The sequence below is a fragment of the Centruroides sculpturatus genome, unplaced genomic scaffold, assembly GCF_000671375.1.
Source record: "Centruroides sculpturatus isolate CEXI.00-Female unplaced genomic scaffold, Cexi_2.0 scaffold342, whole genome shotgun sequence".
NCBI classification, from domain to species: domain Eukaryota; kingdom Metazoa; phylum Arthropoda; class Arachnida; order Scorpiones; family Buthidae; genus Centruroides; species Centruroides sculpturatus.
Genome location: NW_019384666.1, coordinates 648,787 through 664,940, shown reverse-complemented (window position 1 = coordinate 664,940; position 16,154 = coordinate 648,787). Strand labels below are relative to the sequence as shown.

The following is a 16,154-nucleotide window of genomic DNA, read 5'->3' as shown; positions in this document are numbered from 1 at the left end:
ACACTGGAACAGTTTTATTTTAAAAAATCACTTTTAACTTTTGCTTTCTTATGAGTTAAAGATATAACTTTTCTCTTTAATGAAGATTTTTCACCAACGGGCTAGAATATGAGTACTACATAGAGTGGCTGTGACCATAATTACAGCGCTCTTGGTGGCAACAACGAGTACTATCGACCGACATTTTACTTTCAGTCAAAACATTGAAGTCTGTACCACGTGTTGGGCAGGATTGTCACTTCAGAATCTATTTTTATCATCTAAATCTAGATTGTTTTGTTTGCTCCAAGATTTCAGATTTAAAGCAATTAGATAAGTAATATAAATCTAAATTGTTTCATCTCGAATTTAACTATTTTCTACATTTTATTTAATCATTATAAAGAAGGTCAGATCAGAGTTTAAAGTGGTAAGTGTAGTACTGTACTTAATCCTCAATATAACAATGTTTTTATAATCCAAGTACGAGACAGATCTTGAAGGGCTTTACTCTCAGCCATATGATTATTTATTTATAGTATAGTCTGGTCAGTCTGATCTGTATCATAGTACATTGTTGATTTTTTTTACAATGTCTTTTTTTTCAGAATATAAGTAGTAGTGTTATTGTGTTTTTATTATAGTTATAGTTTGTTTGTGAAAATATTTACAATGAAAAATTACATTTTGACCTTTGTCATATTATGAACCACATTTGTGGAGTTAAAATCCTTCTAAAAGGAGCTAATAATTGTGGAAAATGGAAGAAGTGTTGTATTTTCCCATCAAAAATAGACAAAGAAAACATACCAGTAAGTGAAAGAGACAAATATGTAGAAACTGCACCATTAGAATGTGTACAAATTGTGCACTATATGTATCATTCTGAATAACAAAAGTATATTAATTAAGACGAACTAACCTTTTATTCGTTATGTTGTAGACAACAACCTTAGAAATTGAAGCCGTGAGCCCGAAAAGGGATTGGAAAATTACCAATCCGAAACGCACTGCTAAATAGGCGAAATAAAGTGAATTTGTTTTAATCTTGTCTGTTAATTGCGGACAATTAAGAAAGTCGTGATAAATACCATTAGTCTCATTATTAGAAGAAGAAACCTTTATTTATAATTTTTCATATTTTCAATTACAGTATTATCGAATGGAAAAAAGCTTAATTTTGAAGGTAGTGATGAATTTTTATTAAAAAATGTAAACGTTAATAACGAATAACATCTTCATTAAGCTGGATCTCTCTCGAGATATGACACATGACAACCCTCTATCTCCCCACCGCTTTAATAATAATTAAGGAGCTATGATGCCATTAAATAATAATGAGCATTTATGCTAGTAAATTAATAAGAAGCATTGATGCTTCTTATTAATTTAATAGCATCAATGCTCCTTATCAAACTATCATGCCAAATTTTGTTTCTTATAGACGGCAACACACACATTTACGGAATATTTTTTCCTTTTTTTTTACTTTTGGGTTCAAGAGGTATCAAAACGTGGAGATTTATAAAAAAAAAACTCTGAGGGTCAAATTTGACACGATTCCAACAATGCTTTCCGTTGCTCTGTATATATATATAACAGCCGGGAAAGTAAAATTAAGAATGTTTAGAAATGCATTTAGCGTTACAGAATATTTTAGAAAAATTTAAATAAAGGGTTAAAGAAAGAAATGTCTTGTTATTTACTTTCAAAATTGAAAAAGTACTTAGTAGAAGCATTTTGACTCGCACTATCTTAGTTAAGGGTTAAAACTCTTTCTTTCCTTTGTACACTTTTACACAACGAGTTAGAATATTCTAGCTCGTTGCCTTTACACAACACACGCTTTCTTGACTAAAATAAAAATGGCGGATGTGTATTCAATTTTCTTCAAACATGGCGTCGCTTCAGCCACTATGTAATATATTCTAGTCGTTGTTTTTCTCCCTTTTTTATTTCCATGTCATCAATATAGTTTCCTTTTTTGAAATTCTTAACCGCACAATATTATTTTCATTACAAGAATATAAAATCAGTTTAAATCAGCTTTAAACATAATTAAATATATTTTTTTAAATTGTAAAAATTTTTAATACGAAATAATACATTTTTTATTTATAATATTATTAAATAAAAAAGAAAATTTAAAATAAATGTAATTTACTACAGTACAGATTTTTAATATGTCGAAAATTTTTGTTCCACTTCGAGAGTTTTTTTTAACCAGAAGGTATCACATCATGAACAGCGCCTCTAGCGGTCATAGTGGAATTATCGTCTGACGCCCCTTCCTTCTTCGTCTGGTTTCCTTATTTATATTACAGAAATGGCAAGGGAATATGATCATCTGTTTAAATTGCTAATTATTGGCGATAGCGGTAAGTTAATTTATATTAATTTTAATCAAATTCTATACACGAAGCTATTTATTATTATATAATGGCGTATACTTGACTATCATTCATTTTCCTATTGCATGAAGGTGATTTGTTAAGAAATTTTTAAAAAATGTCCTGACAAACAAACAAACAACAAGTAGAGACTGTGTTATTGTAATTTTTTGAAGTATTAATTAATAGAGAGCATCAAATACTTAAAATATTTAAAGAGGTATAAAAGGATGTCAAATGAAATAATCAGAGCTTAACAGCAATTTATTGAAGTAATCTTCCTCAATTTTTTTCTTTCCTTAATGTTTTTTTCTCTTTGAATAAACTGAAAACATTATTTTAGAGGGTTGCTGAAGCAAACTCTACTTAAAATCACACATTACATCATTACATTATATATTTCTTTGTAGTATACATTGTTTACAGTATAAATGTGTGTATATTGTGTGTGCATGCACTGTCTATTCTACGTATATATAGAAAGAATATAATTATGGTCGCTGTTTTGTATACATTGTGTTTTTTCTGCTATCTATTACTATTTTTATACATATATACATTTCAGATGTTACATATATATTGTTCATTATGTATATTTTGTACTATACTTTCTGTATTCTATACATATGTAGGAACAAATAGACACGAGCACGTAGCGTGTCTAAACTTATTGTATTAAGTTAAAATCGTTTGTTGAAATTAAATTATTTTTAAAAATATCGTTTTTTAGAAAATAAACACTGTTTTTGTATATGATTTTTATTGCATTGTGTAGGGATTCAATGGTCTGGATGTAATTTATAAATAGATGCATTCAAATTTTTTTTTTATTTTTCTTTTTAAACTGTGATAGTCAAGTATCTGATCTAAAGTTTAATTAACAAATTTTCTTATTGATTTTGTCCACAAATCTGATTGCAAAATAAGTAAAATAGCTTCATCCATTGTTAAAAATGCATTGATTAATTTAGTTATTAAAATACTTTGCATTTTTTTCTAATAAGCTGTAAAAAGTATAAGAATATGTTGCAGTTAGCATCAGAATTCAAAATTTTATTAAATGTATATTTGGTGGTATTTAAATGAATTTGCATGAATGATTTCTATGTGTACATAAATACATACATATTTCCTCACATCTAAGATTAGTGCATAGAAGCCATAGTGTATGCAATAAATTGTATTGCTTGATATAAGGAATTCTTAATTTCAGTTTCCATGATTATAATGTAACTTCCTACAAGCTAAATATTGTGATTTTTACAAAATATTTTTGTTTTACTGTTTATGCTTTGAGGCCGTAGAGTGCCTTTTTAACCACATTTTGCCTTAGATTTTGGCTGGGCGATGAGAAACTGGGTTCAATATATCTGGGATGTGTCAGCTATGAAAAAGCTGAGGTTCCCAACACAAACTCAAACATGGATCAAGCATGGCAGTATGACACCTTTTTTCATTCTGGTTGTCTATAGCTAAGCTATTAATTAATTAAAGGACTGTACATTTATGTAGTATGATTATTCCAGAAATTATATTAAAGATGTGCAAGTTAATAAGAAAAATCAAATTAGAATTATTGTAAATTGGTGAGAATTAAATTGCATTGTTAAAATATATTTATCTAATGTAGTTTTGCCATGTTTTTAGACACACATGAATTGATAAATGTTTAGTTGAATGTTATGTTATTTTTCAAACTGAAATATTTTAAAATTTTGATTATTTTATGTAGTAATGAATGTTAATGAAATAATAAATTCTTTAATGTCACTAATTATAATGGCTACAGTGTGGTTTGTAAGCAACAATTTCTTAAAATCCAATAAATATAAACATCCATGTTTGAATTGGAATTTAAATCCATAATTTGGCAAACTAGGATTACACATACAGATGCATGATTCTCTGAATTTTTAGTGCAGTTTCCTTTGTATCAGCTTTTTTTCCTACTATTCTCATGTTATGCATGTAAATGTCTGTCCATCAATAATACACCTTTTTATATAGAAAATCTTGGATAGTCAGGTGAAATAATAAACAATACTTCTAAAAACCAAAAAAGTTTTTTTAGAAGTGTTTTATATTTACATCCAGTTTTTAAAAGATTATTACATTTTTAACCTTATAATAATTCAAACACATTTTAAGTAATTACTTTAATAATTTATTATTAATGCTGAAAAAATGTGAATAAAAACAAAATCAATTATTATTCATTATATAAACAATAAAAACTCTAAATGTAGTTCTAAAATGTAATTTACTGCTGTTAATAATACCAAATCATCTGCTGGATTTTTATAATGTTATATTAAGGCTAATCCAGCAGATTGTTTGGTAATATTAATATATTGGATTGTTATATGTGCTGCTGTATACTGCTATTGATGTTTTAATGTTTGAATGAAAATTAAATTATAATTATAATATTACTAGGATAAAATTCCAAAAAATTAACATAGTACAGTTATAATTACTTGTTTCCTAATTTAATTAATATTGACAAATTCATTCTTTTAAAAAAACCAAAAGAAAACTTTTGTAAAATTGTCCTTGACTAAATATTATAAAATTTCTTCAAATTAAGATATTAAAAATTCTAATCATCAATTTAAGACAATTAAAGTAAATTGAAAAAAAGTTATTTCTGCTGCAATCATAATTTTGAAGGGTTAATAATAATTGAAATTAAATTGTAAAATAAAATTAAAATATTTTAAACTTTACTAAAAAATTGCGAATTGAATGAAATATTTTCTCTAATTTACAGAATTTTTATTAATGAAGTTAAGGCACATGATAAAGTTTATATATTTATAAAAAAAATTGTTTAAATTTTATAATTTTTATATTTTCATAGTTTTGATTATTTTTGAATTTATCAAATAAGATCAGCAATAGATTAACAAATTATATCAAAATATATTCAATCACTTAATTTCAAAATGTAAAGAAAACTAAAGCTTTAATGTTTTCTTATCAATTAACTAATGTTAGTGCCAGTATTTATCTATCTATTGTATATAGCAGTAATTAAATTATCATCAAATGCTGATTTTGCCATTGTTGAATTCTTGATAAATTTTTATATTTTAAAATTTTGTTTTTATTCTTTGTTATACCAAAGATCTCGTATTAAAATCCTACCATTCCAATCAATCTGTTATTAATTTATTTTGGTTATAAATTGATAATTATTTGTAATTAATAACTTCATGTTAATATTAATTTTAGAAATTTTTGTGATTGTATGTATAAAATTTTTTATGTATTTTATAATTTTTTATATCTAAATTTGTTCATTTTTATATAATTAATCATGTACACATGTTCATTAATTAAAAATTTGTTTATTCAAAAATAAATCAAATTATTATTAAATCAATTTAAGTACATGTGAGGTATATGCCAATATTTAATAATTAATATAAACACTAAAATATTATGGTTGAGATTATGGGATTTTCATTAACTCAATTTATTCATTAACCACTTACAATATTGAGACCTTAGTGGACAATTATTGCTTTTAGAAAGATGTTTTATTCAATAACATAAATCTTTTTACAATATGCATTTTGGCCCAATTACTAGTTTGGCCCTCTTTAGTTGCACTGTAAATTAAAGTTACAATTATAAATTATTCTAAGGGGTATTTTTACAAAATTATTATTATATTACAATTAAACTGTTTAAGAAAACAAAAACTTTTTTATATGTAATTTTTTTCTTTTTTTATTAATAATATTTCCAGTTCTATCATTTACTAGACTACATCAAAATTTAAATAATTGTTTCTCTTTTTAACATAAATATTTAAAAAAAAATTATAGAACTTGAGTTTTGCATTTTCTTTACATTTTTTAAAAGTGTATTTTTCCAAATTTTACAAATTTGATCTTACAACTTTTACTTTCTTATACTGTACACTTTAACTACTCTACCAGAATTAGTTTTTTTAATATGTAGTTTACAGAAACTATTTATTGGTGGATGACATCATTCCAACACTTGTCTAATTTAAGACCAACATTTAAATTTAACAAATTTTTGTTTTTTTTTATAAAACAGTATTCTTTAATTCTCCTTTTTTATTAAATCTTTTTTCTTTTACATGAATTTTTAATATTACTTGTGTCTATTTTACAGTTATGTTCTTTGACATGTGTAAACCATAGAGATTCCTTATAACTTAACCTAATAGTGGCTTCATGTTCTTTAATTCTTAATTTTAATTGTCATTTGGTTTTACCTATATAAATTTTTTTATTTTTATCATTACATGTACAGTTTATATGATATTCATCAGACATTTGGATTTTAAAAAAAATTTGTGTGTTTTAACAGTTTAACTGTATGTTAAACTTTGCATAATTTAGTAAAAATACCCCTCCTTAGATAATTTATAATTTTAACTTTAGTTGCAGTTAATTTAGTTGCATAAATTATGTACTATAATTTATACTGCAACTAAAGAAGGTCAAACTAGTAATTGGGCCAAAAATGCATATTGTAAAAAGAAGTGTGTTGTTCAATAAAACACCTTTCTAAAAGCAATAATTGTCCACTAAGTTCTCAATATATTGTAAGTGGTCAATGAATAAACTGAGATCATCCCATAATCTGAACCACACTAATTTAGTGTTTATATTAATTATTACAAAAAAACCACCCCTCATTGTTTCACACTTTTGAATTGTTTAGACAGAATGCAAGAATGGATTGAGAATTTAGATAAAGCATTGGTAGATGTCAAATCTAGGCTATTAGTCCTTGAAACTGATAAAGAAAAAGGCTATGTTAAAAGTGACAAATCAAACACAGAAATTAATGTAATCTGTAATAATCTGCAAGAAAAGTTAATGAAATTAGAAGATAAAGGAAGGAATAATATTGTAATCTCAGGCATAGATGATGATAAATCAGACGATTGTTCAGTTGAAGTTCAAAAACTTTTCAATGATAAATTAAAGGTAACAGATGTCAATATTAAATGTGCTTTCAGAATTGGAAAACTTAAGCCTAATACAAAAAGACTGGTTATTTGTGAACTGTTTGATTTTGAAGATATTTAGGCCTTTTAAATTACTAACATTTTTATGAACTTTTAATTTGTTAGTAATTTAAAAGACCTAAATATATTCATTAATGATGACTATTCAATGAGTACCAGAGCTGTCAGAAACAAACTCAGATTGTATGGAAAAGAAATGTTTAAAAGGAGCTAAGAATGTCAAACTGCAATATAACAGACTAATTATAGATAATAAGATATTTGCTTGTAATTACAAAGGTGAAATTTTCCAGATGGAGAACAGTCATTTTTAGGAATATAATTTATAATGATAAAATTTTAATAACATAAATGACAAGAATGATCAATATGATGATCTGTATTTGGATAAAGATGATAATATGACTCTTCTCTTCTATAATATTGCAGGTTTACATAATAAATACTGTTTCCCTAATTTCTGGAATCTGATATACAAAATGGATATATTTTGACTGGTAGAAACATGGTATGTGTCTTTGCTAGTTGAATCAATGTTCTCTGATGATTACAAAATTTATCATTAGATATCTCATGGCTAGTTGAATTAATGTTCTCTGATGATTACAAAATTTATCATTAGATATCTCATAGCCATGATGGACCTGGAAGACCAGTGGAGGTTTAATTGTCGGATTTAGATTAAATACAGTATGTAAGGTTAAACTGATATTTCAGACATGATTTGTATTGATTTTACAATTAAAAAGCAAAAAGTTAACCAATATTCAGTTAATAGTGTCCTATATTCTGTCTGATAATAACTATGATGTTGATTTCAAGAATACTTTGTTATTAACAGAATACCACTTGTTATATGGAACTAACTTGATTTTATGTGCAGATTTTAATGCTAGAATGGGACACACTGATTATTTGTCATCTTTTTCTGGTGATCGACAAATTACCTCGAGAGTTTCAAAGGATTCTACTATTTTTAATAATACAGGGCAACTTCTCTATCATTTTTATGAAAATAACAGTCTTGTGTATTAAAAAAATTGCCAGGATGAATTTAAATTTACAAAAAATATATTTCTTGGTAGACTATATTTACTGGAAGAGTCTATTTCATTTGGTCCTTTCACATGCTGTTGAGGTAATAACGATTCCACAGTGGAGTCGACCTTTTATTGTAGGCTACTCGTCCACCATGCAATGCAAAAAAGTTAAAATAGTCCTCTAGTGGTGGCAGCATGATAAAATTAATAAATACGTGAAAGCTGTAACTTCTAAAAGGCATACAACAAATGCATGGTATGATAACGAGTGTTAATCCATGAGAAAAAAAATCTGTCTATGGAAATTGTTTAAGAAAGTGAAAAAATTAAATACAGGTGAATGTTATATTTCATATAAAAATTAATTAAAATATAAATTATAATGCCAAAAGAAAAAACAGTCTTATTTTTGGAACTTAAATAGCAGATTGGTGACATGCAATAACTCTAAAATATTTTGGCAAATAATTAATACAGTTGTCCCTTGATAATCCGACAGGTATGGGACCAAAGGTGTGTCAGATTACCAAAAGTGTCCGGATTACCAAAAATAATTACATATTTCGCATTGTTTTGCTAGCAGTAACTTACAATATTCTCTACTCCAACTGTTCGAACAGAACTGCTCACATAAAACACACGAAATGTGTGCCATCGTGTAAAAATTGGATGGGGAGATTCACATCACGACATGCTTCTGTGCAAGCAGACACGTAACAGGGACGGGTACCTTAACGGGAGGTGCGTCAGACTACTGAGCATGTCGGATTAAAAAACGTTGGACTATAGAGGGACAACTGTAGTTTTAAATGTAAAAGTTCATTGGGTAATACAAGAATTCCTTTGGAAAGCTGGTTCAATTATTATGCTACTAAATTCTCTAAAGAACATTGTTTACTTATTAATGATGAACAATTGTCAACAGATATGTATAAAGTATTTCCAATAGAATCAGAATGTTTTACAGATTTTACACTGGAGGAGCTAAAAGGATCTATTAACCATTTTAAATCTTGTACCTCACTTGGTATTAATTTTATTAGAACAGAATATTTAAAGTTTTCTTCTTACAACATTGAAAGTTTTTAACTCTATTAAAAGAAATTCTACTTTCCTGGAAAAATGGATTGAATCTTTGATTATTCCAATATATAAAAAAGGCAATAATTTTTGGGCACATTGGCCTATATCTTTCATTCCTGTAATTGGTAAACTATTTAAGTCTTTAATAAATAAAAAATTAGAAGATTTGGATTATGAAATATGATGTTTTGTGTCAGGAGCAAGCAGGTTTTTGACCTGGCTGATCTTGCCAGGATCAAGTATTTGTATTAAATGCATTGGTGCAATTGAAATTGCAAAAAGAAAGAGGAAAACTTTATGCTGCTTTTGTAGATTTTAGATCTGCTTTTGATACCATTAATCATAGTTTTATGGTCTTTATTAGAAAGAATGGGTATGGATAAACAGTTTCTTGGTCTTATAATTGACATATACTCCAAAACCACTGCAAGAGTAAAGATTTTAGCCAAAATGACTGATTCATTTGGTATTAACATTGGAGTTCTGCAGGGTGAGATTTTGAGCCCAGTTTTTTAATTTACTGTATATCTATGCAGATAAGACAATAGTTGAATCATAAAAAAAAAAAGACCCCCAAAATCCAGAGTTGTCTTATAGGACAGAGATACAAAAAAGAATAGATTGAAATTTATATAAAAAAACCATTATAAAAAAATGGAAAAACCGTAATTATTAACTAGTAGAAAGTAGGGTATGTCCACAAAATAGAATAGCCCATATGAAGGTTTTGTGAATAGTCAAGGTCGTTACCTGAATGCCCAAATCAGTGGGAATGTTTGCAACAATAGCAAGCCAGTGCTGCCAGATGCAAGAAAATAAAATTTGTTCATTCGAAAAATTACAGATAGGACATAATTCCATATATGCTATACAGTATTATTATCCAGATGCTGATTGCTGATCTAAAATTCATAGGTCGTTGATAGTTTTGACGCCGTCTTATAGGACAGATATATGCTAAAACTATAAAACTTTGACAAAAATTTACACCTTGTCTTATCTGAAGGTCATCTTATATGCACAGATATACGGTATATGTTAATGGTGTGATAGTGTGACTTGCTAAATCTGACCTACCTGGGATTTCTCTCTCTGATCAAGTTGAGTTACATGTACTAATGTATGTTAATGGCACTGTAATTCTTACTGATGCTCCACAAATGTTACAAAAGAAAATCACAACTCTAGATGAATTCTGTTGTGACTATGGATTAACTATTTTGAATGTTTCAAAAACAAAAGTGATTGTATTCAAAAAGGGGTATAGACAAGTTTATACAGTAAAGAATTGAATTAATGTCTAATAATTTCTGTTTTGAAGTTCTAAGTGCCTATTATGATTTTGTGCTTAGATATATGTCCTTGTCTTAATAATTAGATATTATAGATTCCCAAACTTTTTTTATCCACTGCCTCTTTGTTCCATAAAGTTATACCTAATGTCCCCTAACCCATTTACCCTTGTGTGAGAAAGGCTTGGAAATATTCTTATGAAAACTTTTTTATGAACCTCACACTTGATGAACTTACCATACATTGTTCTCAACATCTGGAAACTATTAATCACAATGGTTCTTCTTACCTGTTTTAATGGAGGAAAGGGAAAAGCTGTTAGTGACCCCAACCTTTGCCTATGGTCACCATTCAGTACTCTGCTTCCAGTGCCCCCTGCTGCTCACTTGCTTCTTTTTGCCCCCCAGGTTTACTCACTGCCCACAGGGGGATTATAGTGCCTACTTAACCAATGTTCTGAGGAACACAGATGTTCCTCAAATTTGCCTTGAATGTTCCACAAAAAAGGCTTAAGTTTTTATTACAAATTTATTCCAATGTACTATAATGTATTCCTTTATTTGTAGGCAATTCCATATTTCTATTTTATTCAATACAATAAGGTTTATTAGTTTATTGCTATATTGTTTCATCAGAATAGTAAACATGAAATTGCTTATTGATTCTCGAATATATCAATGTTAATGCTCCACTTAATGAAAAGTGTATGAATGGTTTTCTGTAAATAACAACAATCAAAGCCCGAATAGTATAACTACTAAATTGCCGAACGATCGCCTAAATATCAGGCTATTATATGGCTAATTAAATTATTAGAATAAAGTAATTTGTCATTAGAGGTAGGCGTTAGGTGACATCTCTTAAGTAAATTAATAATTAAAATTAAATAAATAAATTATTAAATTAATTTATCAACAATTCNGGAGCAGTATAGCAAAGAAATAATATACAGAGCTATGGAGCTCTCCATCGTTCAAGACATGGAAGACATAAGAAAACGGGAAAATACAAGCTGGTATGCAACAATTTTAAATTACCCAGTAAATAATAACTATATGAAGGTTGTGGGTTCAAGCCCCGTCCCGGGCCAGTTCTTTTATTCCAGAAGGTTCTAAAATTAATTTAATAATTTATTTATTTAATTTTAATTATTAATTTACTTAAGAGATGGCGCCTAACGCTTACCTCTAATGACAAATTACTTTATTCTAATCATTTAATTAGCCATATAATAGCCCGATATTTAGGCGATTGTTCGGCAATGGTGTTCTGTGATCTCCAGAAAGATTTCAAACCACTGCTATAGAGTATTAAGGTAGTTGAAGATTTGTGAATGCTGTTTCTATTATGAGAGTACAATAGCCCTTCATTATATTGTGTTTGTTAGGAGACAAAGAAAAAGTGCAATATATCTGGTGGTGCAATATAACCAAGTACTAAAAATTCTGAGCTTATATTAAACAGATTGTATATGCTATGGAATCTCTATCCTCTATTCTTTTATCAGCAAGTGTTTCTGATATAAAATAAGCTTAGTTTTGCAATACTGAATTTCATTTGTAGTTTTATTGTATTTATTGACATTTATGTAAACATCAATACCATGAATGTTATTTAGCATTATTGTTTCTTTAATAATGACATATTTTGTTTTTATATTTACAGTATATTAAAAGTTTAAAAAATAAACATTGAACATATAGAACATCAAAACTATAAAATTACAAACAGTAAAAGTTCTTTGAAAATCAAAATACAATAACTACTATATAACAATTTTATAACTTTCCATTCATAAATAAAATCTTTTTGTTGCACATTCCACTGCATAATACAGCAATAGTGTAAATTTACATAAGGGTGTCATATTTCAAATTCTTGGAAACTTGTAAATGAGGATTAGTAGTACAGTACTTAAAAACAATAAAAAACGTTTGATATCAAAAGGAAACATAAAATGGGTTTTAAAAAATACATTATAGAAGAAAATTTTATTATGATACAAGTACTTTGTAGTTTTAAAAAACTACTGTATTTATATACAACATATTTATGCCATATGTGAAAAAGTTGAGTAATTTAGGATAAAAAAAAAGGAATCCAAAGTTGATTGTTTTCTTTTCTTTCAATGCTTTCTTTTCAATTTTAATCTCAAATGGAAGGTGAGATTAAAGCATGAAAATGTATTTCAGTTATGTAATCTGAATTGCAATGTTCATATGCAGTATAGGATTTCTCCAACATTCTACAGCTGCTTTTGTACTGACGACAGTGGATGACTCTTTTTTCTTCATTGCTGCTTTCATCAATTATGTGTTCTCCATCTCATACCTCTGTGATAATTGGAGATAGTTTCAAATGTTGGTTTGTGGTCAATATGAAGCTCATTTTTTGTAACACTCATACCTAGAGATTTTGCTGATTCCATTAGATGTTGCATTGAATCTTCTATATGCCTACCAGGTTTAACATTATCATTTAAAAGCTACATCAACATTTAGAAATGGTTGAGAATTTTACTTCTGCCCATGCTTTTTGGGAAAAGTACATCCAATTTTTTAAATTGATTTTTATTCTATGTAGTTGGCAAAGGCTTATTTTCAGAGTTTCAATTCTGCAGAGCAATTCTTGTTAGTTCTTAAAAGTTTCAATCAGTGGATCAGGGAATAGTTAATTGAGGCTTGTTGTTTTTCATAAGATAAATGTGTCATTGATTTTATGTTCTTTTAAATGTTTGAATTGGTGTGATATGGCACCAACATATTCCATTTGCTATCCAAGGGATGGTGTGAATGAATGGAGTATACAGTCAGGAAAAGAAGATCTTCGACATGATCTTTAGAGTTCCCCCAGGCATATACTCCATTTGTGTACTATGGAAGGTGAAGTAATTTCCATACTCTGACAACATAACATTGACATCCAAGTAGATAGCCTATCTTCTGTTCAAATCAAATATCAAAATTTTGTTGTTTTTGAACTATTTTTATTTAACATGATGATGGTAGCTTATGCATTAAAAACTTAGTTTACTGAAGAAAAAAATCATCATTTTATGCTGGAGTTTTGGTTATTTTATATTCTATAATAATGGAGAAAATTTATTATATAATGCTTTCGAGATAAAATTAATGTTAATGAATTTATACTTTTAATTAATTTGTTTTTCATTTATTTGTTTTATGACATGAAGAAATTTTCAGATCAGATATTTTTTCAAATACAGTAAACTCCTGATTATCCGGGCTAATGGTGGAGAGAGGTGGCACGGATAATCCGAACTATAATTATTTATTTCTAAAATACAATATGTAGATTCGATGTAGATTCATCTTTTTCAAATTTTTAAATTAACATTAGTTTTTGTTTTATAGTAAGTACGACTTTCTTTCGATTATTAGGCATTTTAAGAGTACTTATCTGAAAATTAAAAAAACATCTTATTTTACATAATTTTACACTAAAAGTATTTGTGGGAGAGTTATTTGAAAAAAATATTATGTATAATATGTATTATACATACGTACATATAATCAAAACTTAAATTGTAATACATATTATAACATGCAACTAAATGAAACTTTGTATAAATGTATCGTTTTCTTCTCCGAAAAGAAATGTCCAGCACAAAAGAAGCGACCTAACTAAAACCAGTCCAGCTGACTTCAGATACTCCCACCACCTGCTTCAAACTCTAAATACGAACACGTGCACACTTATAGGATGCGTAAACATCAGGGGCGTGTCGTGCCATTTCATGATAGGGAAGCTGTGTTTTTGTAACAAGCCGACTTCCAGGAGCAATCGGTCAGTGATGGTCTAGGGTCGTATTCGTTTGTTCGATAAGCCAGTAAAAACCGTAGACTTCTCTAAATGTATTTTTAATTAATAGATTATCTAACACACTTAATAAATAAGCAAGTTCAATATAATTAACTCTGTTATATTAGATTTAATAGAGTCTCTATGCCCTCTAAATGCCAATTCTCGCTTCGATAACATCTACTAATTAAAATATAATATGTCTATTAGCCGTAACTATCTTGTTATAATTTTCAATATTTATTTTATATTGTGTGCTAATGTTAAATTCTATTCTATTTTGATTTCCAAATTGCTTCAATTTTATGAAAGATTTGATGCGAGATTTAGGATTTTCGTGTCTTTTGCCAGCTTTACTAAAACTATTTAAATTGTCAAAGTCAATCTCATTCCACACACTCATTTTATTTGAAAATAGTAGGCAAGGCCAACAAAACAATTTTTGCATTTTTATGCATCCACAGAACCATTTTATATCTTCATAAATTTTATCATGAAAATGTCAAACAAATTTTTTTGTCGATGTATATATATTTAACTTAGGCATTGGCCTTTCTCTTTTAATAATGTTTTCTTTTTCATTATAAGGTCTCAAGCCAAAACTTTTTGAAATAAATTTTCAATATCACAATTACATTCTAAATTGCTAGCTATAATATAAGGGCTAAAATTAAAATTATAAAACTTACTTGTTAAAATAAAATGTGTGATCGATATACAATTAATACATATCTGATACAAAATATTCAATTGTATGAATATAGTTTTGTGAAGAAACGTACATAAAAATAGCATAAGATATTCTTTACTTTTTAAATATTAAAACAATCCGCTTAGTTAAAAGTGCTCCCTATCAGTGACTCGTGGATGGAATCGGAGACGATCTTGGTAGGTGTGCAGTGCGTGCATGCATGCCAAATCCCGAGGGTGCCGATACCGGTTAACGTCAAATGCCTCTTTTGTCGTATCATTAGTAAATCTCAAAGGACGCGACAGGGTTGTTGTAAATTTTAAATGTTTCTCATCATAGCTGTAAAAATCTAAATACGTTAAACTTAATAGATTGTCCGTCTTTTGTTTTCTAATTAATTCGTTTTAGGACCAGGTATAGTCCACAGAAATTTCCAAAATTTACAACTTTTCGGTCACTCTCGTTGAACTGGAAAAATTTCTGCCTTTATTACATCTAATACAGTATTTCGAAGAAATTGGTCCCAACTGTACTTGGCTATAGATTGGTTCAGTTAAGCTTTTGTTTAAGTAATATTCTGGCCCTGTTAGCAGGGTTTTGTTTACGTCCCCAATTCCCTAATCGCTTAATTAAATTAATTAATTATTTAACTACTTCTTAAGTAGAAATAAGTCGAAGCCAGTTACTTTGTACTCGAATATTTGTAGTCTCGGGAAAAAAGTGGAAAGACAAATTTTTATGACAAACGGATACATAAATCGTAAATTTAAGGAAAATAAATTCTAGAGCTCTTTCTGTACCTGGTGCATCTCTCTCATTCATTAAATTTATTTGTAAATGAC

The 16,154-nt window shown here is 28.0% G+C and overlaps 1 protein-coding gene across 2 annotated transcripts in view; it reads left to right on the top strand.

Annotated features, from left to right (window-relative positions):
- Window positions 1-2,206: 2,206 nt before the first annotated feature.
- The window catches only part of LOC111626651 (ras-related protein Rab-35-like), a 28,712-nt gene continuing 14,764 nt past the window's right edge, over window positions 2,207-16,154 (top strand). For both annotated transcript variants that reach the window (XM_023370104.1, XM_023370103.1), the window contains exon 1: window positions 2,207-2,357. In XM_023370104.1, coding sequence (XP_023225872.1) covers window positions 2,306-2,357 — 52 coding nt within the window. In that variant the 5' untranslated portion in view covers window positions 2,207-2,305. The remainder of the gene's footprint in view (window positions 2,358-16,154) is intronic.